Genomic DNA, 27,426 nt, shown 5'->3' with positions numbered 1-27,426 from the left:
CAGTTCCTCTAAGGGGAGTGGAACTGAGCCTGATTCCCCCCACGGGGGCTGAACCTCCCCCAGCTGGGCAGTGAGGTCACTGAAGCCATCCCAGGCTGGATTCAGCCTCAGCTGCTTAAACCTCTTCCTATTTATTTTTTTAAAGTATTATTTATTTTATTTTCCATTCCTTTGCTGTTGTATTTTCTTTCCCTGCTTGCTCCTCTTTCCTGAGTGCTCTCCTTTCCTCTGTGCTTTTCACTGTCCCTCCCTTCCTCTCCTTCCCTTTTCCCACCAGTGCTTTGTGCGTGGTTTGGTTTGGTTTCCACCCAGCCAAGGTGAGGTGGGGAAATTCGGCCAAGCATTGAGTTTCCTCAGGAAACAACTGGCATGTTCCCATTCTCACTTGAAACAGATGACCAGCAAAAGAAGGGTTCCAATCTGAGCTCCTGACTCAAGAAAAAGTTCTTCAGTTCTCTGGAAGGAATGAATTAATTCCACAGCATTTTTTTACCCTTGAGCTGCTCTGCTACGAGGGCAGGCTGAGGGAGTTGGGGTTGCGCAGGCTGGAGAGGAGAAGGCTCCCAGGAGACCTCATTGTGGCCTTCCAGCATCTGCAGGGGGCTCCAAGAAAGCTGGGGAGGGACTGCTGAGGGTGTCAGGGAGGGATAGGACTGGGGGGATGGAGCAGAACTAGAAGTGGGGAGATTGAGATTGGCTGTGAGGAAGAAGTTGTTGCCCAGGAGGGTGGTGAGAGCCTGGCACAGGCTGCCCAGGGAGGTGGTGGCAGCCTCCTGCCTGGAGGTGTTTGCAGCCAGGCTGGAGGTGGCTGTGAGCAACCTGCTGTGGTGTGAGGTGTCCCTGCCCATGGCAGGGGGCTGGGACTGGCTGAACCTTGGGGTCCCTTCCAGCCCTGACACTTGTGTGGGTCTGTGAGTGCAGGTCCCAGTCCTCGCTGCTGCACATCAGCTGTTCTGCTGCACATCAGCACTGCAGCACTGCAGCACGGTTGGGCTCACTGCAGCAGAGCAGCTGCATTCCTCATCTCACCTCCCACTCACGAGAGCAGTGGCTCCGAGTGGGATCCTCTCCAAAGCACATGGAACAACCCTGGGCACTGTGGCTAACAGTGTGTGGTCTTTGCAAGCTTCACCTCCAAATAATCATCATCAGAACTATTCTCCCTCGCTTTTCCTTTCTCTTTGTTCAGTTCTCTCTTCAGTCAGGGACAAGGAACAGACTGATGTAGAAAACAGCTACTGGGACAAGGCTTAGTTCCTGCAGCTCTTTAACTAAGCTCAGAAATTCTCCCTTCCAACAATCCTCCAGGGGACTGGGAATCAGGAAAAAAAGAATTGAAATGAAAGGAAATGAAATAAAATAAAGAAAATATAATAAAGTAAAATAAAAGAATGCAAAATAGAATAGAAAATAAAGTCACATAAGAGATGAAACAAAAGAAAGTAAAAGGAAATATAAAGTAAAATAAAATAATGTAAAATAGAATATAAAATAAAATAAGAGATGAAATAAAAGAAAGTAAAATCAAATATAAAACAAATAAAATAAAGTAAAATCAAATATAAAACAAAGTAAAATAAAATAAAATACGATATAAAATAAAGTAAAATAAAGTAAAATCAAATATAAAACAAAGTAAAATAAAATATAAAAGTAAAATAAAATAAAGTAAAATAAAACAAAGTCAAATAAAGTAAAATAAGATATAAAGAAAATAAAGGAAAATAAAGGAAAATAAAGTAAAATCAAATATAAATCAAAGTAAAATCAAATATAAATTAAAAGTAAAATGAAATAAAGTAAAATGAAATAAAGTAAAATGAAATAAAGTAAAATGAAATAAAGTAAAATAAACCAAAGTAAAATAAGATATAAAGAAAATAAAGGAAAATAAAGTAAAATAAAATATAAAATAAAAGTAAAATAAAATAAAGTAAAATGAAACAAAGTAAAATAAACCAAAGTAAAATGAGATCTAAAAGAAAAGAAGGTAAAATCAAATATAAAATCAAATATAAAATCAAGTAAAATAAAATATAAAATAAAATGAAATGAAGTAAAGAAAAATAAGTAAAATAAAATCAAGTAGAATGCAATACAAGAAAAATGAAATGAACTAAAATGAATTAAAATAAACCAAAGGAAGTAAAATAAAGTAAAATAAAATGCAATAGAATAGAATAAAATGAAATAAACAAATAAAATAAATGAAAATCCAGTAAAATATACACTAAAATAAAGTACAGGCAAGTCAAATTAGCTGAACTGAAGCAGCTTGTCCTTTGCTCCTCCTCCCGACCAATCTTTCTCAGCTGTCACCAGCTGGACCGCGCTGAGCAGCTCCCCACCTGCCGAGCCAGAGCGGTGCTTCTGCTGCGGGAGCAATGTGTGGCTGCCAGTCCTGACACTGCCTTTGAAAGAGAGAGGGAGAGGGGGAGCAAGAGCAGGAAACTCTTCATGAGGAGACAGGAGCAGAGCTTACAACAGTCCAAGCCAACCACTCCTCCTTCTCGAGTTTCATGCAGTCACTCCTCCTTCTGGGTTTCCTTCTGTCATTATGATGTTTCAAACCAAAATAGCTCTTCCTGCGTGAGCAGACCTGCAGCTACAGAAGTAAGAGCGATGCTGGTGAGCAGGAAAGGAGACGGGGAGGGGAAAGAACAAACCAGGAGGATTGTACAGCACAAGTGGGTAAGATCCCATCCTCTGGCTTTATTGGTACTTTAAGACATTAACATTCTCGTACATAATTTATAGAACTCATTCTTCTGTGCACAAACTCCTCTTAAATAAATTAACTTACAATGAGAAGGACTCAAGCATGTCGTTTAAGGCAAAAAAACACCAAGTTTCCTGTGAGAGAAATCAGCAGCAACACCCAAGGCCCTGCTGCTGCTGCTGCTGCTGCTGCTGCTGCGGCGGCTGCGTGGGGCCAAGGCTCAGTTCTGCCATTGCCACCTCCCAGGCTCAATGGAGGGGGTGGGGGGTGGGGGTGGTGCAACTATTTGCTGGTGCAGATGGAAGGTGGAAGAGTGGTGTCCAATTGGTGATGCCTTGACTTTTGCTGAGCTCCTCGGGGAGGGGAAGGGATTCCCGTGGCTGACACACGCTCCATCTCTTGCTCAGCTGAACCTAAGGGCAGGTTTTGTGCTCAGGCCAGCAGGAGGTTTTGTGTGAAAAAAGGCAAGAAAGGCACCATGAAACCCTTAGGAAAAAAAGAAAGAAGAGCCTGAAAAAAAAACAAACCCCAGCAACACCACCCCCCCTTGTAAATGTTAAGGTTTTGGATAGTACTTCAGGGTTGCAGAGCTGCCCGGACAGACTGCAGACATTCAAATAAGTTAGCAGGGAAAGGAACTGAGATGTTGGAAATCCCCTACTGATCCTCCCCCAGCAGGACTGCTGGAATCAGGCTGCCGAGGCGAGCAGGCTGCACCCCAAGGCAGGGGAAATGCTGGCTGCGGGAAACGCTGCCATGGCCAGGCGGTGGTGAAGGGAAGCGGTGGCGCCAGCTGCCTGCGGGGAGGATCGAGCAGCTGGAGCACAGCGGTGCCGCCCCTGGACCCCCCCTGCAGAGACACGGCGACACACACACGCTCCACACTCTGCATGGCCTTGCACATCGTGAGGCTGTCAGCTAGCATCCAGGAATGCTTCTGCAAAGGAAGCAAGGGGGAAGCAGAAATGGCAATGGTTTGGTAGTTAAAGGCAGCCAAGAATGCTCCACGAGGCAAGCTACAGCACTCGGCTGTGGTTAAGACTGCAGTGATGCTTTTGATGCACACAGTTTAAGTTCCCAGCAGGTCTGGGCCTTGAGGAAAACACTGCCCTGAGTGAGCTGGCACTGGCACCCCCTCCTGCATTCGGTGTTCCTGCTGCTAGAGGGGAGCTGAGCCCGTCTGGGGCTGTCTACAAGCTGGTGGTGCAGGTGGGGTGTAAGCCTGGGGGGTCAGGCATTGCACCCTGCAGCTGGGAAGGGTGAAAGCCTGGGCAGGCTCCAAGCCTGGGCAGGCTCCAAGCCTGGGCAGGCTCCCCGGGGTCGTGCCAGCAGAGAAGCCTTGCTGAGGATGTGCAGAGAGGGCACTGCCAGCTCCCCTGCAGCCCAGCAGAAGGGAAGTGCAGGTTAGGGTAGGAACAAAAGAGGAGGTGCCAAGCAAGAGCACTGGCTCTGATGGAGGCTTTGGCCTGCAGGACTCTGTCAGGAGTCTGTTAGGCTATTGGGAGGAGGGAGTCTGGAGGTCCTTTCTTGGGAAGTTCACAAGGAATGAGTGCAGCTGGGACACAGTGTTGAGCTTTAAGAAGGTGACCACTTGCCCCTCTCTCCTCCCTTTTCATTTCAAAAGCAAGCAAACAGGAACAAACCGACCTGCCCCCCCCGGCGCTTCAGGGCTGGGCTTTTTTTTCAGTTAAGGTGCCCCTTCCCCACTTCTCTTTCCTTTGCTGATGCCTCCCTGGCAGTCTGTGCTGTTGCTTGGAAGCAGCACTCAGGATCTGCTCTGACAGGCTAGATTTACAAAAATAAATATATATTTTTACCTTCCTTGCTTTATTTTCTAGAATCATTTTCCTTCCTCAATCCATTATTTTATACATCTATACATTCTTTCTTTCTTCATTGACTGTGTTGTCTTTCTGTCTTCCCTGTTCTGCCCTTTTCAGCTTTCAGTCTGTGTTTCCAGGTCCTCATTTTCCTCTCCCTCCCCAGCCTTATCAAGTGCTCTCCTGGGATCTCAGGTTGGGACTTGCCAGGAAAATTGCCCAAATTTCCACAGAAGGAAATATTGCTTCTGCAGCCTGGTCTAGTGGAAGGTGTTCCTGCCCACCACAGGGGAGCTGGAAGCAGATGACCTTTGAGGTCCCTTCCCACCTAAACCATTCTATGAACCTAGGAATATTGCTTCCTTCCCCCCCCCCACCGCTGCCGACGCGTTTGAGGTTCACAAGGCAGCTCCTCGGTGAGACCGGAGGAGGAGAGATCCCCCCCTGCATTTTCAGTGCAGTCAGCCAAGCTGCCCACTTCTGAGGCCAGCCCCCAGCCCTTAGGACACAAACTGCCGGTGGCAAAAGGAAGTCCTGGTGGCGAGGAGCCAGGCGGCAGCGGTGTGCCAGGCGGCAGCGGTGTGCCAGGCGGCAGCGGTGTGCCAGGCGCCTCTGCCACCAGGGATCAGAGGGACAGGGAGGTGCTGGCGCTCAGAGTGGTCACTGATGAGCTGATCTGTGCCACGCCTGGCCCCTGGCAGCCAATTCTCCTCCCCTGTTCGTGGTTCCCTTGGTGCCTTGCTAGCAGCTGCAGGTACAGGTGTGCTGCTGTTCTCCTTGTAAACATAAGCTCTCCTCTAAGCCGCGGCCTCGGGCAGATCTCTCTCGGCAGCAAAGTGCTTTGAACCTCACAATTGGTATTTGCTTTCCCTTTCTTTTTTGTAACTTCTGCCCTGCAGGAAAAGGGCAAACTAGGGCTAAACCGCTCCAGACTGGGGCTTTTGTTCTGTTTTGGATACATCCTGCAGCATGAGCTCTGTAGGCAGCTCGGGCTTCACACCTCGGGAGCCGCCGCCAAAGGTTTGCTGCGCCGCAGGTGCAAGCCCGAGCGTCAGCCACCGCTTCGAACATGCATTGTCATGCAGCTGGGAGGAGTGGGCCGGTTCGACTGCTCTGCAGATCCATCCTGGGGTGGGGGGGTGGGGGGGCGTTGGTGATTTCCTCTGATTTGAAAGGCTTTGGGAGCAGTTCATGCTATGCTGTGTGTGAGCAGAGGAACGACCCAGCCAGTGAAGGCAGCCCCCGAGCCGCTATTTCAGTTTGACGTGGAGCAGACTGAGTGCTTCTGTACCATCCCCTGGCTTGCAGATGTTCTGAGATGATCTTGATATTCCAGTCCTTAGAGAGTCAGCAGAGAGAGTCGTTTCCACCAGCGGGCGGGGGGCGGCTTCAGCAGTCTCTGTCCCTGCCTCTGCCTCCAACTCTTCGTCAGTTATAAACAGTTTGGACTCCCTCCACTTGGAGTAGACGTCTTGGCTGCCTCTGGAACCGCTGGAGTCGCTGCCAGCCCCCTGCACGTTCAGTTCTTCTGTCGACTGTATGAGGTTTTGCACAGACAAAGACTTCCCCAAGTCCATCTGCACCACGGGTCTGACCGAGAGCGAGGGCTCCCCTCCCGCGTCCAGGCTTTTCCTCCAGGCCGGCTCCCTGGCGGCCGGCGGCGCGGCCTGCCCGCCGTCCCTGGAGGCGACCAGGCAAGCGGTGACCTCGGAAACGTTCTCCTGGGTGGTGACAGGAATGATGTGAACCGGCTCAGGCCTGCTGAGGTGCTTCAGGGACGAGAAAGGCGGAATCTGCAAGGTGGAGGGAGCCGCCGGCTTGGCGGCCTGGCCGGTCTGGTGCGCCGCGCCGCCGGCCGCCGCGGCTCCGTCGTTTGGCACGTGCGTCGCCTGACTGTGCCCGGCTGGGCTGAAGGCGTAGTAAGCCTGAGTGCTGAACTCGTTGGGGGTCAGGATGAGCTGCAGGCCACGAGGCAGGTTGGCACTGGCTGATCTGGACACGCAGCCGCTGGTTTGGGCAGAGTCCTTGCTGTCCGCGGGGCTCTGGTAGTCGGAGGTCTGCTCGCAGTCGAAGGCTGGCGCCTGCAGGGACGCCAAAGCCAGCGCCGAGGCAGAGCCCTTCCGCAGCACCTGCTGGTAAATGTCCAACAGGCAGTCCAGCTTGGACTCGATGGATTGAACCTGCAGGGGGACAGGAGAGGAGAGGAGAGGAGAGGAGGGTCATGCAAGTGTCAGGGCTGGAAAGGAGCTCAAGGCTCAGCCAGCTCCAGCCCCCTGCCATGGGCAGGGACACCTCACACCACAGCAGGTTGCTCACAGCCACCTCCAGCCTGGCTGCAAACACCTCCAGGCAGGAGGCTTCCACCACCTCCCTGGGCAGCCTGTGCCAGGCTCTCACCACCCTCCTGGGCAACAACTTCTTCCTCACATCCAATCTGTCCAGCCTGGAGAAGAGAAGGCTCTGGAGAGACCTTATAGCTGCATTTCAGTATCTGAAGAGAACCTCCAGGAGGGCTGGGGAGGGACTGATTGGAAGGGCTTGGACAAGGGGCAGTAGCTTGAAACTGGAGCAGGGTAGGTGTAAGTTGGACACAAGGAAGAAGTTCATCACAATCAGAGTGGTGAAACACCAGAACAGGCTTCCAGGGGAGGATGTGGTTGAGGCCTCATCCCTGGAGACATTCAAAGTCAGACTTGGTGTAGCTCTGGGCAGCCTGGAGGTGTCCCTGCTGACTGCAGGGGGGCTGGGCAAGATGACCTTTGAGGATCCCTTCCAACCCAGTGCAATCTGTGCAGCTGTGACTGCTGAAGGAGCTGGGTGCATGCTCTTGGCCACTGAACTGCAATGCAGGAAGCCATGGGAATTTCCCATAACCCTGCAATTTCTCCTCACTCACTTCTCTGTACATGGAAGAGAGTCAAGGTAGTGCAATTGCAGCACAGAAATGAAGCAGGTATTGGAAATAAACCAACCCCATTTTACCTGCTGAGCCTTTGAAGGCAGGAACAAGAGCACCAGAGCAAGGCACAGACAAGCACCTACCTGCTTCTCCACCTTCACCACACGGCCCAGCATGCTGAGGTCATCAGCTGTCTCACTCTCTGCAGGGTTCTTCTCTCTGCTTCTTTTGTCTGCTGTGATTTGTCCCTTCCCTAGGATCTGGTCAACACTGCAAGAGAAATAAGCTGCTGTGATTCCCCCAAACAGTGCTGGTCTGGAAGTGTTTGCTTATAGCCATGAACTGAAAATCAATCACAGACCTCCTGACCACAACCCTGCTGATCCCCCCCAGGCTGCCATTGGCCTTCCTGGCCACCACAGCACATTGCTGGCTCCTGGTCAGCCTCCCACCCACCAGCACCCCCAGGTCCTTTTCCCCTTCCCTGCTCTCCAGCAGCTCAGTCCCCAACCTCTCCTGATCCCTGGGGTTGCTCTTTCCCAGGTGCAAGACTCTCCCCTTGTTCAACAGAGAGGTTCTCCTGCCCCTCTGCTCTGCCCTGCTGAGGCCACAGCTGGAATCTTGTGTCCAGCTCTGGGCCCCTCAGGTCAGGAAGGAGCTCAGGGAAGTGCTGGAGAGAGTCCATGGCAGAGGCACAAAGATGCTGCAGGCAGTGGAAGCTCTTCCTTAGGAGCAGAGCCTGAGGGAGCTGAGGGCTCTGGGGCTTGGCTTGGAGGAGCCTGAGAGGTGAGCTCCTTGCTGGGGCTAAAGCTGTGCAGGGGCAGTGGCCAGAGGCTGGAGCCAGGCTCTGCTGGGGGCTGCCCAATGCCAGCACAAGGGGCAGTGGTGGAAGCTGAGGCAGAGGCAGTGCCATGGGAAGAGGAGGAAGAATTTGTTCCCTGGGAGGGAGAGAGAAGCCTGGCAGAGGCTGCCCAGGGGGGCTGTGGAGTCTCCCTGTGTGGAGCTCTTGCAAGGCCAGCTGGATGTGTTGCTGTGTGAGCTGCTCTGGGTGCCCCTGCTGGGGCAGGGGGCTTGGGCTGGCTGAGCTCTGCAGCTCCCCTCCAGCCCCTGGCACTCTGTGGCTCTGTGACAGGTTAGCAACTCTTGGCTGCCAGCACACCAAGTGGCTGTGCAGAGCAGGTGCTGTTCCCTTACCGTGACTGGAGACTCTTAATCCTGCAGAGCATGTCCAGGTGGCCTGCTGAGTACTGCTCAATGACATCTTTCACATCGTAGGGGCGAAGAGTTTCCTTGAACTTCCTCTTTGCCACGTGGAATTTCATAATCCTGTGGGGAGAGAGCATTGCAGAGATTAACCTTCAGGAGCTGGGAAGCAATACCCCTGGAGCAGGCTGCCCAGAGGGGCTGTGGAGTCTCCTCTGCACATTCAAAACCCCAAGCATCCAGGACCCCTCACACCACAGCAGGTTGCTCACAGCCACCTCCAGCCTGGCTGCAAACACCTCCAGGCAGGAGGCTTCCACCACCTCCCTGGGCAGCCTGTGCCAGGCTCTCACCACCCTCCTGGGCAACAACTTCTTCCTCACAGCCAATCTCAATCTCCCCACTTCTAGTCCTTCTCCATGAGGCCAAGGAGCTGAGATCTGCCCTCAGCCTCCTCTTGTGAAGACTAAGCACCCCCAGTTCCAGCAAGTCCCCTGCTGGCAGCTTCCAGTTCAAAATGAAATTGCTTGCCAGGGGCACTGCCTTGAGCCACCATTCTGAAGACAGAAATGAGCCATGGCAAAGGGCTGCTAGCAGCAGTCCCTTCCTTGGGCAGTTCAGGACTGACCTCCCTGCAGTTTCACACAGGGGCAGGTGCTGCACTTCCCTCTCTTCCATTGTCAGCCACTGCTACAGACCAAGGGCTCCTGGTGTCTTCTGAACCTGGGCCGTGGAGTCCTTTTCTTTCTGTTCTTTAGCTGCCAAAGGATGCCAGGATGCTCTGCTCCTAGCAATGTGACAGCACAGACAACCTCTGCTGGCCCCCAGCTCTCCACTCAGGTCACAGGGAGCAAAGGAGGCAGGTGACAGACCAGGCAGGACCATCCTCCTGCGAGGATGCTCTCTGGGCTGGCTGCTCACCACCTTTATCTCCTTTTTGGATGAAAATACAAAAGCCTGTTGGAAAAGCTGAGCTGAGCTGGAGAGAGCTGAACTTGCCACAGCTGAGTGACTTTACAAGAGAAAAGGCAGGAGACTAATTTCTATCAACAGCCAGAGAAGCTTCTTAATCAGGGAGCACAGAAGCCTTCATTACTGCCTGGCAGCCTCAGAAGAGGATTTGGGGCTTATCAAGGTGGTTTGGTGGCAGTGCTCAGCAGCCAAAGGCAGGACTGAAAGCATCAGGGCTCTGCCAGTGAGCTGTGACTATCACTTCTGGGTTAGGGATTAGCTCATGTGATGCCATCTTAATTAACTTCAGCAAGGAACAGCCCCATGGTGTGTATTGATTCAGAGAATCCCAGAGCTGTCAGGGCTGGGAGGGACCCCAAGGCTCAGCCCAACCCCCTGCCATGGGCAGGGACACCTCACACCACAGCAGGTTGCTCACAGCCACATCCAGCCTGGCTGCAAACGCCTCCAGGCTTCCACCACCTCCCTGGGCAACCTGTGCCAGTAGTTTGGGTTGGAAAGGAGAGGAGGAACCTGAGAGGCGACCTCCTTGCTGTTGATGTGCAGAGGCTGGAGCCAGGCTCTGCTGGGGGCTGCCCAATGCCAGCACAAGAGGCAGTGGGGGAAGCTGCGGCAGAGGAAGTGCCATGGGAAGAGGAGGAAGAATTTGTTCCCTGTGAGGGTGAGAGAAGCCTGGCAGAGGCTGCCCAGGAAGGTAGGTTGGCCTGGATGGTCTTTGAGGTCTCTCCCAAGCAGACATTTTCTGTGACTCTGCGGTTGAGCCTCCATCGCTGGAGGTGTTCGGACGAGGCAGAGACGTGTTGCGGAGGGGCAGGGTTCAGTCGCAGACTCGGCAGAGTTAGATCGTGGCTGGACTAGAGGATCGCAAGGGTCTTTTCCAAGCGAAAGGATGCTGGCTCGCTGGGGAGGGCAAGGCAAGGCAGCGCTCGGCCCTGTCGTGCCCGCTCTCACCACGAGAGGGCGAGCGAGGCCCACGGCGGCCGGCCGGCGCCGGCGGCCCGGAGCTGCGGGCGCGGAGCAAGCAGCAGCGGAAGGCGAGGACGAGCCCCAGGGAGCGCGCCCCAGGGAGCGAGCCCCAGGGAGCGAGCCCCAGGGAGCGAGCCCCAGGGAGCGAACCCCAGGGAGCGAGCCCCAGGGAGCGAACCCCAGGGAGCGAGCCCCAGGGAGCGAGCCCCAGGGAGCGAACCCCAGGGAGCGAACCCCAGGGAGCGAGCCCCAGGGAGCGAGCCCCAGGGAGCGAGCCCCAAGGAGCGAGCCCCAGGGAGCGAGCCCCAGGGAGCGAGCCCCAAGGAGCGAACCCCAGGGAGCGAGCCCCAGGGAGCGAGCCCCAAGGAGCGAACCCCAAGGAGCGAGCCCCAGGGAGCGAGCCCCAGGGAGCGAACCCCAGGGAGCGAGCCCCAGGGAGCGAACCCCAGGGAGCGAGCCCCAGGGAGCGAGCCCCAGGGAGCGAACCCCAGGGAGCGAACCCCAAGGAGCGAGCCCCAGGGAGCGAGCCCCAGGGAGCGAGCCCCAGGGAGCGCGCCCCAGGGAGCGAGCCCCAGGGAGCGAGCCCCAGGGAGCGAGCCCCAGGGAGCGAACCCCAGGGAGCGAACCCCAAGGAGCGAGCCCCAGGGAGCGAGCCCCAGGGAGCGAGCCCCAGGGAGCGCGCCCCAGGGAGCGAACCCCAGGGAGCGAGCCCCAGGGAGCGAACCCCAGGGAGCGAGCCCCAGGGAGCGAACCCCAGGGAGCGAGCCCCAGGGAGCGAGCCCCAGGGAGCGAGCCCCAGGGAGCGAGCCCCAAGGAGCGAGCCCCAGGGAGCGAGCCCCAAGGAGCGAGCCCCAAGGAGCGAGCCCCAGGGAGCGAGCCCCAGGGAGCGAGCCCCAAGGAGCGAACCCCAGGGAGCGAGCCCCAGGGAGCGAGCCCCAAGGAGCGAACCCCAGGGAGCGAGCCCCAGGGAGCGAGCCCCAGGGAGCGAGCCCCAAGGAGCGAGCCCCAGGGAGCGAGCCCCAGGGAGCGAGCCCCAAGGAGCGAACCCCAGGGAGCGAGCCCCAGGGAGCGAGCCCCAGGGAGCGAACCCCAGGGAGCGAGCCCCAGGGAGCGAGCCCCTGCGGCCCTCAGCGCTTCTCGAAACAGGATCTGCGCTCTTGAACCGCTGCATGCCGTGGAGCCAGCTCGGACGTTGCGGCTCAGCCCCCCCGGGACAGATGACAAGGTGGCTGTCACACGTGGGAGCACCCCGGGGTGACAAGCAGCTGTCCAAAGTACAACCACAGGATGGTTGGGGTTGGAAGGGACCTCTAAAGGTCATCTAGTGCAGGCCCCTGCAGTCAGCAGGGCCACCTGCAGCTAGAGCAAGGAGCCTGCTTCAATGGGGAGGGAGGTGCTTGGGGCCCCAGCTCAAGCTGCTCTGTGCTCCAGAGGAGAGCAGGAGCGGGAGGGGGAGAGGCTTTCGTGTTGAACTAAAGTAAGGCTGCAGGAGCTCTTCAGCCTGGGGAAAAGAAGGCTCCAGGGAGAGCTTAGAGCTGCCTTCCAGGACCTGAAGGGGCTGCAGGAAAGTTGGGAAGGGACTTTTTGCTTGTAGGGATAGGATGAAGGGGAATGGATTGAAGCTTGAGGAGAGCAGACTCAGACTGGAGATCAGGAAGACTTTTTTATGGCAGGGGTGGGGAGAGACTGGCACAGGCTGCCCAGGGAGCTGTGGATGCCTCACCTGTGGCCAGGCTGGATGAGGCCCTGAGCAGCCTGGGCTGGTGTGAGGTGTCCTGCCCACGGCAGAGGGTTGGGACTGGCTGATCTTTAAGGTCCCTTCCAACCCAGAGCATTGTGTGAATCTCAAAGGGCATTGTCTGCAGCTAACCTCTAAGCCCAGGCCCCACCAGCCTGGGCACTTGTAGAAAGTTTTAGGTCCAACACTGATATTTTTTGCTACCTACCTGCAGCAGCCAAAGGCAGCACCCAGGGCACCTAACTCTTGCCAGATGCAGGACCAGCCCCAGCCTGGCACTGTGGCATCTCCTGGTGTTTGGTACCTTTGGATTCCCATCCACACTGTCCCTCACAGTGCTAAAATCCATCCTGCTTGTCCCTAGGGCACTTCAGTAAGCCTGGCACCTCCTCAGCACATCTCCAGTCCCTGTGCAGCTCTCTCACCCCCAGGTTATGTTTTCAAACCTCTACCCTGTCAGCCCTGTCACTTTCTCAGGATGAAATGGAGCTTCATTCCCCTGGCATCCAGGTAAACTTATAGATGTGGTTAGACATCAAGAGAAGTGTGGCCAGCAGGGCTGGGGAGGTTCTGCTCCCCCTCTGCTCTGCCCTGCTGAGAGCACAGCTGCAATCCTGGGTCCAGTTTGGGGCTCCCCAGGTGAAGAGAGACAGAGAGCTGCTGGAGAGAGCCCAAGGCAGAGGCAGGAGGATGCTGAGGGGACTTGAGCATCTCCCCTGGGAAGAGAGACTGAGAGCCCTGGGGCTGTTGAATCTGGAGAAGAGAAGGCTGAGAGGGATCTGATCAATGTCTCTCAAGAGCTGAGGGCTGGGGGTCAAGGGGAGGGGGCCAAGCTCTTGTGGGTGCTGCACAGCAAGAAGCCAAGGAGCAATGGAGACAAACTTGAGCAGAGAAGGTTTCAGCTGCCCAGGAGGAGAAACTTCTTTGTTGTGAGGGTGAGGGAGGCCTGGAGCAGGCTGCCCAGAGAGGTTGTGGAGTCTCCTGCTCTGGAGCCTTTCCAACCCCCCCTGGCTGCATTGCTGTGTGGCCTGCCCTGGGTGCTGCTGCTCTGGCAGGGGCTGCACTGGATGCTCTCTGCAGCTCCCTCCCAGCCTCTGATGCTCTGTGGTGCTGACTCCAGCCTGGCTCCAGCCTCTGGCCACTGCCCCTGCACAGCTTTAGCCCCAGCAAGGAGCTCACCTCTCAGGCTCCTCCAAGCCAAGCTCCAGAGCCCTCAGCTCCCTCAGGCTCTGCTCCTAAGGAAGAGCTTCCATTGCCTGCAGCATCTTTGTGCCTCTGCCATGGACTCTCTCCAGCACTTCCCTGAGCTCCTTCCTGACCTGAGGGGCCCAGAGCTGGACCCAAGATTCCAGCTGTGGCCTCAGCAGGGCAGAGCAGAGGGGCAGGAGAACCTCTCTGACCTCCTGACCACAGCCCTGCTGATCCCCCCCAGGCTGCCATTGGCCTTCTTGGCCCCCAGAGCACATTGCTGGCTCCTGGTCAGCCTCCCACCCACCAGCACCCCCAGGTCCTTTTCCCCTTCCCTGCTCCCCAGCAGCTCAGTCCCCAACCTCTCCTGCTCCCTGGGGTTGCTCTTTCCCAGCTGCCAGACTCTGCCCTTGCCCTTGCTGGGTTTCATTCAGCCCCTGCCAGCTCTCAGCCTCATTCTTGTGTTATCACTTCCTGCTCCCCACAGATGAAAGCCTATCTGTGCCATCAGCAGAGTGACAGAGAGCAAAAAGCCCTCTCAGGTCAGCAAGTTCACCTCCCTGCCACTGCAGTCACTTCCTGCTGCTTCCCAAATGGGATTTTGTATTCCATAAATAGGAAAATAATTCCATCCCTGCCTCTGGGGAGGAGAGCACAGCACAGGCAGTGCCTCTGGCTCTCAGCACAGGCTCTGCAGCCTGCAGCAGCCAGGGAGCCTCTCCTCCTGCTTAGCCTCCTGCACACAGCTGCAGCCCTGGCAGCTGCCGGAGCTGGGCAATGCACTCTGCCTTCTGGTAGCCTCCAGGAGCTCTGCAGGGTGGGGGAAAGGAATTCTTCACTGCAGGGGTGGTGAGGCACTGGAGCAGGCAGGCTGTGGCTGTCCCCTCCCTGGAGGGGCTCAAGGCCAGGCTGGATGAGGCCCTGGGCAGCCTGGGCTGGGGGGAGGGGTCCCTGCCCATGGCAGGGGCTTGGAGCTGGCTGAGCTTGCAGGTCCCTTCCAGCCCAAGCCATGCTGAGGCTGTGCCCGAGGGCTTCCTGGTCATGGCACAGCCAGGGCTGGCTGAGCAGTGCTGCCCAACCACCTGGGCACCAAGGCTCAGGGCACTGCCAGCCAGGGCCTCTGGGCACTGCCAGCCAGGATCTCTAGGCACTGCCAGCCACAACCTCTCTGGGCACTGCCAGCCAGGGCCTCTGGGCACTGCCAGCCAGGGCCTCTGGGCACTGCCAGCCTGGATCTCTGGGCACTGCCAGCCAGGGCCTCTGGGCACTGCCAGCCTGGATCTCTGGGCACTGCCAGCCAGGGCCTCTGGGCACTGCCAGCCACAACCTCTCTGGGCACTGCCAGCCAGGGCCTCTGGGCACTGCCAGCCACAACCTCTCTGGGCACTGCCAGCCACAACCTCTCTGGGCACTGCCAGCCAGGGCCTCTGGGCACTGCTAGCCACAACCTCTCTGGGCACTGCCAGCCAGGATCTCTGGGCACTGCCAGCCACAACCTCTCTGGGCACTGCCAGCCACAACCTCTCTGGGCACTGCCAGCCAGGATCTCTGGGCACTGCCAGCCAGGATCTCTGGGCACTGCCAGCCACAACCTCTCTGGGCACTGCCAGCCGGATCTCTCTGGGCACTGCCAGCCATAACCTCTCTGGGCACTGCCAGCCAGGATCTCTCTGGGCACTGCTAGGCCACCCTCTGAGCACTGCCCTGCTCACAGCTGGAGGCTGCAGAGGCTCAGGGCTGGCCCCAGCCTGGCCCAAGGCACGCTGTGGAGCACCCAGGGTTCAGCACACTGCCCCCTGTGCCCTGCTCACCCAGCACTGCCCAGCTGCAGCCAGGGACTTCTCTCACTTCCTTACTTGCCTGCTGCCTCAGCTCATCTTCACAGACAGAGTTTGTTGTGAGGGGATGAGCCCCAGAGCTGGGCTGTGGAAGACTCAGCCTGGGGGATTTGAGAAGATGCTGATACCTTGCCAGGAGAACCTCTCTGACCTCCTGACCACAGCCCTGCTGATCCCCCCCAGGCTGCCCTTGGCCTTCCTGGCCCCCAGAGCACATTGCTGGCTCCTGGTCAGCCTCCCACCCACCAGCACCCCCAGGTCCTTTTCCCCTTCCCTGCTCCCCAGCAGCTCAGTCCCCAACCTCTCCTGCTCCCTGGGGTTGTTCTTTCCCAGCTGCCAGACTCTCCCCTTGCCCTTGTTGGATTTCCTTCCCTTTCTCCCTGCCCAGCTCTCATCCTGCCCAGCTCTGGCTGCATGGCAGCACAGCCTCCTGTGTCAGCACTGCTCCCAGCTTGGTGCCATCAGCAGCCCTGCTGCCAGTGCTCTCTGTGCCCTCATCCAGGCCCTTGATGAATCTATTGAACAGCTCTGCTCCCAGTTCTGACCCCTGAGGGACTCCACTGGCCACAGGCCTCCAACTGGACTCCATCCCATTGACCCTGCTGAACTTCATTCAGTTTCTCCCTGGCTTCATTAAATGTCTTCAGCCTTCAGCTGCTGCTGCACACCAAAGAGGAAAGGAAAAAACCCCAACCCCCCTCCCCCCTCTGCACTGCCTTTGCAATTCAAAGCTGCTGCTAAAAACAAACTTCAGCAGGAGGCACAAAGTTTCCACCTGGGCAGATGCTATCACCCTGAGACTCTACAGTTACTGCAGAGGTGTCTCAGATCCTGCCTCAGATGTGTGCATAGATGCCAGGGCAGGCAGGTAACAGATACCCTGAATAATCAGGAGGAGGATCAGCTGCCTGAGCAGCAGCATGGTCACACTCCTGGTGTGGAGAGACTAAGGTCTAGCATTCAACAGGAGGCTGGAGGTGATGGCACAGAGGCTCAGAGGCTGTCAGGGGTTGGAAGGGACCTCTGGAGAGCTCCCAGTCCAAGCCCCTGCCAGAGCAGGAGCAGAGAACCCAGCACAGGGCACACAGAACACATCCAGACAGGGCTGGGAAGGCTCCAGAGCAGGAGACTCCACAACCTCTCTGGGCAGCCTGCTCCAGGGCTCTGGGAGCCTCCCAGGGCAGAAGTTCCTCCTGATGCTGAGCTGGAACCTCCTGTGCTGCAGCTTCCATCCACTGCTCCTTGTCCTACCCCAGGGTGCAGCTGAGCAGAGCCTGTGCCCTGCCTCCTGCCCCCCAGCCCTCAGCTCTTGAGAGACATTGATCAGATCCCTCTCAGCCTTCTCCTCTGCAGACCTGCAGGCAGGAGGCAGCCACAGCCCCCCTGGGCAGCCTGTTCAGTGTCTCCCCCCCAGCTCCCTGGGAAGATTTTCTCCCTCACCTCCAGCCTCAATCTGCCTTTCTCCAGGTCAAACCCAGCCTGCTGCTCCTGCCACACCCAGCCCTGGTGGCAGCCTCACAGGTTTTCCATCCAAGTGTTCTTGGCACTCACCTGATGGCTCTGATGACAGTTTTGAGAGCAGGAGTGAGATCTTCCACCGACACATCGCACTGGCAGCCTTTCTCATCGTACACATCATCGGTCCCCAGGCTGGTGTCAGCTGCAAGAGACAAGAGCAGGCTCAACGAGCAGCACTTCACTCCAGCGCCTTCCTTAAGTGGTCTCTAAACTGCCTGCTGCAAAACACAAGGCAGTGCAAGTCGAGGCAGAGAAGGGCTGCAGCAGGGCGATCAGTGCCTGTGCCACAAAGGGCCTGGGGAGCCCCCGGTGGTAGAGAGGGAGACAGCCCTGGTGGGCTCCAAGCACAGGAACAGAGGACCGGAATGTCTGCTGCTGAGCTCTCCCTGTTTACAACACCTTGGAGTGCTGCAGGTTCTGCATGGGACAGCAATGTGCCCTGGGGGCCAAGAGAGCCAAGGGGAGCCTGGGGGGGCAGCAAGAGAAGTGTGGCCAGCAGGGCTGGGGAGGTTCTGCTCCCCCTCTGCTCTGCTCTGCCCTGCTGAGAGCACAGCTGCAATCCTGGGTCCAGTCTGGGGCTCCCCAGGTGAAGAGAGACAGAGAGCTGCTGGAGAGAGCCCAAGGCAGAGGCAGGAGGATGCTGAGGGGACTTGAGCATCTCCCCTGGGAAGAGAGACTGAGAGCCCTGGGGCTGTTTAGCCTGCAGAGGAGAAGGCTGAGAGGGATCTGATCAATGTCTCTCAAGAGCTGAGGGCTGGGGGTCAAGGGCAGGGGGCCAAGCTCTTGTGGGTGCTGCACAGCAAGAAGCCAAGGAGCAATGGAGACAAACTTGAGCAGAGAAGGTTTCAGCTGCCCAGGAGGAGAAACTTCCTTGGGGTGAGGGTGAGGGAGGCCTGGAGCAGGCTGCCCAGAGAGGTTGTGGAGTCTCCTTCTCTGGAGCCTTTCCAACCCCCCCTGGCTGCATTGCTGTGTGGCCTGCCCTGGGTGCTGCTGCTCTGGCAGGGGCTGCACTGGATGCTCTCTGCAGCTCCCTCCCAGCCTCTGATGCTCTGTGGTGCTGTGAACTCTTCACAGCAAGCCTCAGCCCTTTAAGGTCACCCTACCTGAATGGGCACAGAAAGGGACACTGCCCTCAACCATTGGATGCCATCAAGACCAAGGAATGAGGACTTGGTGGCAGCATTTCAAAAGCTCTGCTCAGGGCCTGATTTGTTCTTGCTATAAATATCCTCTGTCCTTTCTTAGCAGTGTTTTGTGTGGTTTAATTACAAGCCCTGGCACTGGGAGCATGTGATGCTTGCTCTCCTCACCCTCATTGCTCCTAGCTCCCTATGGCAGCAGCATTTCAAGTAGCTGTCTGCCTGCTGAACAGAGCAGCAGTTACTTGCTGCTCTTCAGTTTGGGCTGGGGGCTTGGGGGGAATGGAACAAAAGGGCAAATTGCATTCTAGGCTGCAGCCACAGCAGGGTGGGCAGAGGGCAGCAGAGGGGATTCTGCCCCTGGGCTCTGCTCAGACCTATCCTCCAGTCCTGCCTCCAGCTCTGCTGTCCCCAGCAGGAGGACACAGAGCTGCTGGAGAGAGGCCAGAGGAGGCCACAGAGATGCTCCAAGGGCTGGAGCAGCTCTGCTGGGAGCACAGGCTGAGGGAGCTGGGGCTGTGCAGCCTGGAGGGGAGAAGGCTCCAGGGGGACCTCAGAGCTGCTGCCAGGACCTGCAGGGATCCTGCAGGAAGGCTGCAGAGGGACTGTTCATGAGGGTGTTTGAGCCAGGCCAAGGGGGAAGGGTTTGGAGCTGAGGCAGAGCAGGGTTAGAGTGGAGCTGAGGAAGAAGTTGTTCAGTACCAGGGTGGTGAAACTCTGGCAGAGGCTGCCCAGGGAGGCTGTGGCTGCCTCCTGCCTGGGGGTGCTCAAGCCCAGGCTGGATGAGGCCCTGAGCAGCTGAGTGCAGCTGAGAGGTGTCCCTGGGCATGGCAGGGGGTTGGAGCAGAGGAGCTCTGAGGCATTCTATGAGTCCCTGACTGAGTGCCTGTGGTGACAGCACAGCAGTGCTCCTCACAGGGGCTGGCAGGGTGGTCCCAGCACGGCCCCTTGGAGCTGCTTTTGGAAGCTTTCAGAAGTGCTTAGGCCTGACAGGAAGCTGCAGATAACCCTGCCAGCAGGGCCTGAGGCAGCAGGACCAGGCATGATGGTTTCAAACTAAGAGAGGAGAGATTGAGGCTGGATCCAAGGCAGAGCTTTGGTTATTTTCACCGTGAGGGTGGTGAAACACTGAAGAGGTTGCTCTGAGCAACCTGATGGAGTGGCAGATGCTCCTGTCCACTGCAGAGGGTTGCACAAGATGACCTCTAGAGCTGTAAGAGCATTCTCTGATTCCCCTCTTGTACCCTGGCTGTGTGGGAGGCAGACAGGGCTCTTCATCTGGGTGACCTAAATCATTCTGCTGAGGCTGAATACCTTCCACACAGACATGGCCAAACCTCAAGAGGTGCCTGAAGCTGATGGCCTGTTCCTGGCTCTCACTAATTGCTGTTCCAGCACAGGACTTAGTGAAAGTCCTCTGAAAAAATGGAGATAGAGTCACAGAGCTGCCAGGGCTGGAAGGGAGCTCAAGGCTCAGCCAGCCCCAGCCCCCTGCCATGGCCAGGGACACCTCACACCACAGCAGGTTGCTCACAGCCACCTCCAGCCTGGCTGCAAACACCTCCAGGCAGGAGGCTACCACCACCTCCCTGGGCAGCCTGTGCCAGGCTCTCACCACCCTCATGGGCAACAACTTCTTCCTCACAGCCAATCTCAATCTCCCCACTTCTAGTTCTGCTCCATCCCCCCCAGTCCTATCCCTCCCTGACACCCTCAAAAGTCCCTCCCCAGCTTTCTTGGAGCCCTCTGCAGATCCTGGAAGGCCACAATGAGGTCTCCTGGGAGCCTTCTCCTCTCCAGCCTGCACAACCCCAACTCCCTCAGGCTGTGCTCACAGCAGAGCAGCTCCAGCCCTCTGCTCCTCCTCGTGGCCCTTCTCTGGACACCTTCCAGCACCTCCAGACCCTTCCTGGCACAGAGGCTCCAGAGCTGGCCCCAGAGCTGCAGCTGTGGTCTCACCAGAGTGGAGCAGAGGGGCAGAGTCCCCTCCCTGCCTGCTGGCTGTGCCTCTCCTGCCTGCACTCCCAGCACTCTCACTCTGCACAGAATTTCTCACTAAATCTCAGTTTCCTTTTTGATTTTTTTCCCTTCAAAGATCATTCTAAGCACAAAAAACCCTTCCTGGTTTATCTTCATACCATTCATTCCCCTTTATCAAACTAAAAGGTGTCCCAGGCCAGTGCTTTGGTTATCATCTGTGTCCATGAAGCTTCTCACCTCTTCCAAGCTCAGCTCATCCTCCTGCTTGGTGAACCATGAAAACAGATTCCCTTCCCTGCCCCTCGGAATTGATTTGCTCTCTCATCCATTTGCTTTACAACAGCAACAAGTTGACTCTCTTTGAGTGAGGAGTTCACAGGCTCAGAGGCTGTCAGGGGCTGGAAGGGACCTCTGGAGAGCTCCCAGCCCAAGCCCCCTGCCAGAGCAGGAGCAGAGAACCCAGCACAGGGCACACAGAACACATCCAGACAGGGCTGGGAAGGCTCCAGAGCAGGAGACTCCACAACCTCTCTGGGCAGCCTGCTCCAGGGCTCTGGGAGCCTCCCAGGGCAGAAGTTCCTCCTGATGCTGAGCTGGAACCTCCTGTGCTGCAGTTTCCATCCACTGCTCCTTGTCCTATGCCAGGGTGCAGCTGAGCAGAGCCTGTGCCCTGCCTCCTGCCCCCCAGCCCTCAGCTCTTGAGAGACATTGATCAGATCCCTCTCAGCCTTCTCCTCTGCAGACTGAACAGCCCCAGGGCTCTCAGCCTCTCCTCCCCAGGCAGTGCTGCAGTCCCTTCAGCATCCTTGCAGCCTCCCTTGGGCTCTCTGCAGCAGATCCCTGTCCCTCCTGAGCTGGGCAGCCCAGAGCTGGCTGCAGTGTTCCAGGTGAGGTCTCAGCAGGGCAGGGCAGAGGGGGAGCAGAACCTCCCTGGCTCTGCTGCCCACACTCCTCTGAGTGCAGCCCAGGACCCCCTTGGCCTTCTTGGCCCCCAGGGCACATTGCTGCCCCATAAATCAAACCAATCACTTGACTGTTCTTGCTTGCTAAGCTCCAGAGGAAAAACCAACTGGAAGAACAAACAAACCAGCAACACTAATTGGGATGGAACTTCATCACAAACTTCATGATAAGAACACCCAAAACTCCCCCCCAGAGAGGAGGGCAGCAGCCCATGTTTAGATGTTTGCCAGGACAGAGGCCAGGAAAAGGAGGCCCCAGGGGAATGAACCATGGAATTATTCCCTTGCTCCCTGGAAAAACATCCCCAAAGCATTAGAATTCTGATCATGAAAGAAGGGAGGAGGCAGGACAAGGAAACTTGAGGTCAAGGGAGGGGATTCTGCCCCTCTGCTCCACTCTGCTGAGACCACAGCTGCAGCTCTGGGGCCAGCTCTGGAGCCTCTGTGCCAGGAAGGCTCTGGAGGGGCTGGAAGGTGTCCAGAGCAGGGCCACGAGGAAGAGCAGAGGGCTGGAGCTGCTCTGCTGTGAGCACAGACTGAGGGAGTTGGGGTTGTGCAGGCTGGAGAGGAGAAGGCTCCCAGGAGACCTCATTGTGGCCTTCCAGGATCTGCAGGGGGCTCCAGGAAAGCTGGGGAGGGACTTTTGAGGGTGTCAGGGAGGGACAGGACTGGGGGGGATGGAGCAGAACTAGATGTGAGGAGATTGAGATTGGCTGTGAGGAAGAAGTTGTTGCCCATGAGGGTGGTGAGAGCCTGGCACAGGCTGCCCAGGGAGGTGGTGGAAGCCTCCTGCCTGGAGGTGTTTGCAGCCAGGCTGGAGGTGGCTGTGAGCAACCTGCTGTGGGGTGAGGTGTCCCTGCCCATGGCAGGGGGCTGGGGCTGGCTGAGCCTTGGGGTCCCTTCCAGCCCTGCCAGCTCTGTGATTTTAATACCATCACAGAATTTCCCTGACAGCATTTTCTAGGTGGAAGAATTCCTCCCAAGGCTGAGGCCTGGCCTCAGTGGAGGATGGGGCTGCTGGGAGGCTGTTTGGCATATTCTGGGTATCATTATCTGCTCTGCCTTCCCTGTGAGGTCAGGAAGCTGCTCCAGCTCAGCTATCACACACTGCAGGCAAGCTGCAAAGAGCTACAACCCCAGCCCCTAGCATCCCCTCCCAACAGCTCTCTGCTTTATCTTCTGCTGCTCTTTAACTCCTCACAACGCTCTGCACTGGCAGTGTTCCATGGAGCAGCTCCCATGGCTTCATTACAACAACAACAAAAGAGTCCTTTCTTCACTCATTTTGAGTGGTGATACAGGGGGGGCAGGAGACTTTCTACAAACAATTCATTAGCTGCACCAGGACTGTGTAGTTAAGAGGGCTGAGCCTGTGAGAGAGAGTGGGACATGAGCCAGCAAGTCCAGATGGGCCTGAGAGAAAAGCAGGAAAGCAAACTGCCAGATGCCCACAGCTGGAGGGTGTCCTGTAGGTGCCCAACTCTGTGGTTTGATAGACACAGGATGGGCTGGGCTGGGAGGGAGCTGCAGAGCTCAGGCAGCCCAAGCCCTCTGCACTCAGCAGGGACAGCCCCAACTCCAGCAGCTTGCCCACAGCCCTCTCCAGCCTCCCCTTCAACAGCTCCAGGCAGGGAGCCTCAACCACCTCCCTGGGCAACCTCTGCCAGGCTTCCACCACCCTCCTGCTGCACAACTTCCTGCTGGAGAGAGGCTGAAGGAGCTGGGGATGGTCAGTGGGAAAGAGAGGAGGCTGAGGGGAGAGCTCCTGGCTGCCTGCAGCTCCCTGCAAGGAGCTTGTGCAGAGGCTGCTGCTGCTCTCTTCTCCCAGGGCATTAGTGAGAGAAGAAGAGGGCAGAGCCTCAAGCTGCCCCTGGGGAGGTTGAGAGTGGAGCTTAGGCAGCAGAGTGCTCAGGGCTTGGGATGTGCTGGGCAGGGAGGTGGTGGAGTCCCCAGGGCTGGCTGTGTTTGAAGGTGCTTTGGCTGTGGGGCTTGGGGCTGTGGTTCAGGGCTGAGCCTTGCAGAGCAGGGCTGATGGTTGGGCCTGGGGACCCTGAGGCTCTCTCCCAGCCTGGATGTTGCTGTGCCTCTGTGATCATCCACATCCCTGCAGCACACTACCTGAGGCCATGACATGACATCTCCTACTTTTCACTTCCTCTGGCACATCTTTGGCCCCTGTCAGGGTGTGTTCTCAGGTGCCAGGGGCTGTAGTTCCCCTGGGTTTGGTGCTGGGACACAAACTATGCTGCATGAGGAAGCTTTAGGTCCACAAGGGGCTCCTGGCTCACTGTGGACAGCTCTGGGGGTGGCTGTGTGTGGCTCTGAGGTCAGGCACCTCTGCCTGTGATGTGTTCTCCCTTCATGGGAGGCTCCTGCATGACTCTCACACCCTTTTAAGTGTGTGCTTTGTAAGGCTTCATCCTTTGCAGCTCTGGATGAGTGAAGCAGTTGCACTTGATGGCCTCAAAGGTCTCTTCCCACCTCAACACTTCCATGATTCTGTGATTGTTGCTCTAAGATCTCCACCTGCATGGTGCTGGTAACTCCCTCTTAGACTGGTAAGAGGGACTGGAAATACAGCACCCTGACACCTGCATGAATTGGTGCAGCAGCTCAGCTTCACCAGGCCACCTGCCATCCTTTCCCAGCAATCCTGGACAGCTGAGGAGGTCCCAGGGCACTGCAAGTAGCCAAGGCGATGCCCATCTACAGAAGGGCCTGGAAAGAGCTTCTGGGGAACCACAGACCTCTGCTATGGGGACAGGCTGAGGGAGGTGGAGCTGAGAAAGCTGTTCAGCTCTGGGGAGTCCTTAGAGCAGCCTTCCATTGCCTGAAATGGGCTACAAGAAAGCTGGGAAGGGACTTTTGGAAGGGCTTGGAGTGGTTGGACTCCAGGACCTTAGAGGCCTTTTCCAACCTAAATGACTTTATGACTTTACAATCACTTTGGGCACTTTGGGACAGGGTTTGGTGGCCATGGTGGGGTTGGGTTGATGGCTGGACTTGATGACCTTATGCTAAATGACTTCATGACTTTACAGTCACTTTGGGACAGGGTTTGGTGGCCCTGGTGGGGTTGGGGTGATCACAGAATCAGCGAGGTTGGAAGAGACCTCCAAGATCACCAAGTCCAACCAATCACCCAGCCCTAGCTCATCAACCAGACCATGGCACCAAGGGCCTCATCCAGGCTCTTCTTAAACACCTCCAGGGATGGGGACTCCACCACCCCCCTGGGCAGCACATCCCAAGGGCCAATCTCTCTTGCTGGGAAGAACTTTCTCCTCACCTCCAGCCTGAACCTCCCCTGGCACAGCTTGAGACTGTGTCCTCTTGTTCTGTCCTTGGGTGCCTGGGAGAAGAGCCCAACCCCCACCTGGCTACAACCTCCCTGCAGGTAGCTGTAGAGAGCAAGAAGGTCTCCCCTGAGCCTCCTCTTCTCCAGGCTAAGCAACCCCAGCTCCCTCAGCCTCTCCTCCCAGGGCTGTGCTCCAGACCCCTCCCCAGCCTCACTGCCCTTCTCTGGACACCTTCCAGCGTCTCAGCATCTTTCTTGCACGGAAGGCCCCAGCACTGGCCCCAGCACGGGCCCCAGCACTGGCCCCAGCACTCAGGGTGTGGCCTGAGCTCAGGTCTTTCCCAGCCCTGCTGCTTTCACGCTTGTGCTCCCCGGGCCCGGGGGGCGGCCGGCGGCGCAGGAGTGGGGGTGGGGGCGACGCCCGGGGGGCTCCTACCGTCGAGCACAGGCTTGGGCTGGGAGCTCTTGAGGCGCAGCGAGGGCCTGAAGCGAGTGCGGTCGTTGAAGCTCCAACTCTTCTGCACCTTGGTGGGGCTGCCCTCGGGGGCGGCGTCGGCGCTGGGGGAGCGGCGGTCCCCCACCGAGCACTGCCGGCTCTTGATGCTCTGCCCCCGCGGGCTGGCCATCCGCACACGCTCCTTGAAGCTCAGCTTCTGACTGCCGGGGGGAGAGAGGCGGCTTTAGACCAGAGACTGCGCTCCCGCTCCGCTCCGCGGCAGCTCAGCACATTCGGTGGCACTGTATCCATTTTATCGGCTTGGCTTGGCTTGATTTTATTTCATTTTATTTTGTTTTGTTTTATTTTGTTTTGTTTTGTTTTATTTTATTTTGTTTTATTCTATTTTATTTTATTTCATTTTATTTCATTTATTTTACTTTATTTTGTTTTGCTTTTATTTTAGTTTGTTTTATTTTATTTCATTTATTTTACTTTATTTTGTTTTGCTTTTATTTTATTTTGTTTTATTTTATTCTATTTTGTTTTATTTTATTTTATTTCATTTATTTTACTTTATTTTGTTTTCATTTGTTTTGTTTAGCTTCATTTTGTTTTATTTTACTTCATTTATTTTACTTTATTTTGTTTTGTTTTTATTTTATTTTACTTTGTTTTATTTTATTTTATTTTGTTTTATTTTATTTTGTTTTATTTTATTTTATTTTGTTTTATTTTATTTTATTTTATTTATTTTACTTTATTTTGTTTTGATTTGTTTTGTTTAGCTTCATTTTATTTTACTTCATTTTGTTTAACTTACTGTATTTATTTTCTTTATTTTGTTCTAGTTTATTTTATTTTTTCTTCTTTCATTTTATTTCATTTTATTTTAATTAATTTCATTTTATTTTTTATTTATTTTATTTTAGTTTATTTTTTAAAATGTTGTTTCCTTTTATTTCGTTTTCTTTTACTTTGGTTCATTTCATTTCACTTCATTTAATGTAATGTTGTTTAGTTAGTTATTTATTTAGGATGTTCTTTTCTGTTTTCCTCCCGCCTGATCACCAACACTGACTCCTAACCCTCCTCAGCAGCAGGGGGCTGTTTCCCCCACACTTTTGCCTCTGTTGAAGGGATTTTGTGTGGGAGTGAAGCTGATTTTGATGCAAATTGGTTTGGGGCAGAGGCATTGCCAGGGGCAGGCTGCCTTACACTGCAGGAAAAGGAAAGGAAGAAACACAAAGGGAAGGAAGGGATACAGAGGAGATGAAGGAACACAGAGGAAAGGAAGGAATAGAAAGGAAAGGAAGGAATACAGAGGAGATGAAGGAACACAGAGGAAAGGAAGGAATAGAAAGGAAAGGAAGGAACATAAAGGAAAGGAAGGAACATAAAGGAAATGAAGGAACATAAAGGAAATGAAAGAACACAAAGGAAATGAAGGAACACAAAGGAAAGGAAGGAATACAGAGGAGATGAAGGAACACAGAGGAGATGAAGGAACATAAAGGAGATGAAGGAACATAAAGGAAATGAAGGAAGACAAAGGAAATGAAGGAACACAAAGGAAATGAAGGAACACAAAGGAAATGAAGGAACACAAAGGAAAGGAGGGAACATAAAGGAAAGGAAGGAATATAAAGGAAGGAAAGGAAGACAAAGGAAATTAGCTTTGATGGAAACAGATTTCACACAGTGATGGTAGATTAACCTCCAAGATTTCTTTCCCCCATTGCCATTCATTTTAAATAGGTTTATTTCTGCCTTAGCCAGCCCAGCTGAGTGCATGCTGGGCAGCCTGGGCTGGCTGGAGATGGCCCTGCTGGCTGCAGGGGGGTTGGACTGGATGACCTTTGGAGGTCCCTTCCAGCCTGTGATTCTGTGGTTCTGAGACTCTTTGATTCTATGACTCTGTGGTTCTGTGACTCTGATTCTATGATTCTATGACTCTGTGATTCTATCACTGTGATTCTATGATTCTATGACTCTGATTCTATGACTCTGTGGTTCTATGACTCTGATTCTGAGAGTCTGTGATTCTGTGACTGTGATTCTATGAGTCTGAGTCTGTGATTCTATGATTCTGTGACTCTATGATTCTCTGTCTCTGTGACTCTGTGATGCTATGACTCTACAACTATGTCTCTATGCCTGTGTCTCTATGTCTCCACGACTCTATGACTCTGACTCTGTGTCTCTGTGACAATGATTCTATGCCTCTGTGTCTCTCTGCCTCCTGCCCACGTCTCCAGACAAAGCAGCCCAAGATGCATTCTGCCATCACCGTGTGCCAGGGAGCAGCGTTTCCCTGGGGCTGCAAGCAGGCAAACCCGCTGTTAGGAGATCCATGCTCTTCCCAAGGGCTGGCACTTCCAACATTCCACACCCACAGTTAGTCACCACTCACACCCACAGCTCCTTGCTACAGGCACTGACTCGGGCAAGACCAACTCACAGCTAAGGGAACATCCAGGGAGCAGCCCTGGGGAGCGCGGGATGGAAATGCAGTGACAGGCTGCGTGTTATGGGTTGAGGCTGGGGCTTCAGCAGGAACTTTCTGACACCTTTGAGCCAAAAGGTAAATAAAGCAGGGGACTGGGCACAGAAGAACTCCATGGATGGGTCTGCATCATTCCCTTGGTTTGCTGGCTGGGATGCAGCTTGCTGCACAAACTCTTCTGGCTCCTTTGGGCTGCTTCTCTCTGCTGCTTTGCAGGCTTGCTCCCTTCTCTCTCTCCTGACCT

General features: G+C 55.4%; 1 protein-coding gene across 1 annotated transcript in view; it reads right to left on the bottom strand.

Annotated features, from left to right (window-relative positions):
* Positions 1 to 5,664: 5,664 nt before the first annotated feature.
* KCNQ5 (potassium voltage-gated channel subfamily Q member 5) overlaps positions 5,665 to 27,426 on the bottom strand; it is a 221,708-nt gene continuing 199,946 nt past the window's right edge. The window contains exons 10-14 of the mRNA XM_054162532.1: positions 24,677 to 24,897; positions 16,895 to 17,003; positions 8,633 to 8,764; positions 7,582 to 7,708; positions 5,665 to 6,719 (exon numbers count right to left, since the gene is read on the bottom strand). Coding sequence (XP_054018507.1) covers positions 5,790 to 6,719; positions 7,582 to 7,708; positions 8,633 to 8,764; positions 16,895 to 17,003; positions 24,677 to 24,897 — 1,519 coding nt within the window. The 3' untranslated portion in view covers positions 5,665 to 5,789. The remainder of the gene's footprint in view (positions 6,720 to 7,581; positions 7,709 to 8,632; positions 8,765 to 16,894; positions 17,004 to 24,676; positions 24,898 to 27,426) is intronic.

Source organism: Dryobates pubescens, chromosome 6 (genome assembly GCF_014839835.1).
Source record: "Dryobates pubescens isolate bDryPub1 chromosome 6, bDryPub1.pri, whole genome shotgun sequence".
Lineage (NCBI taxonomy): Eukaryota > Metazoa > Chordata > Aves > Piciformes > Picidae > Dryobates > Dryobates pubescens.
The sequence above is the reverse complement of the archived record's forward strand: the minus strand, read 5'-3'. Positions and strand labels throughout refer to the sequence as shown.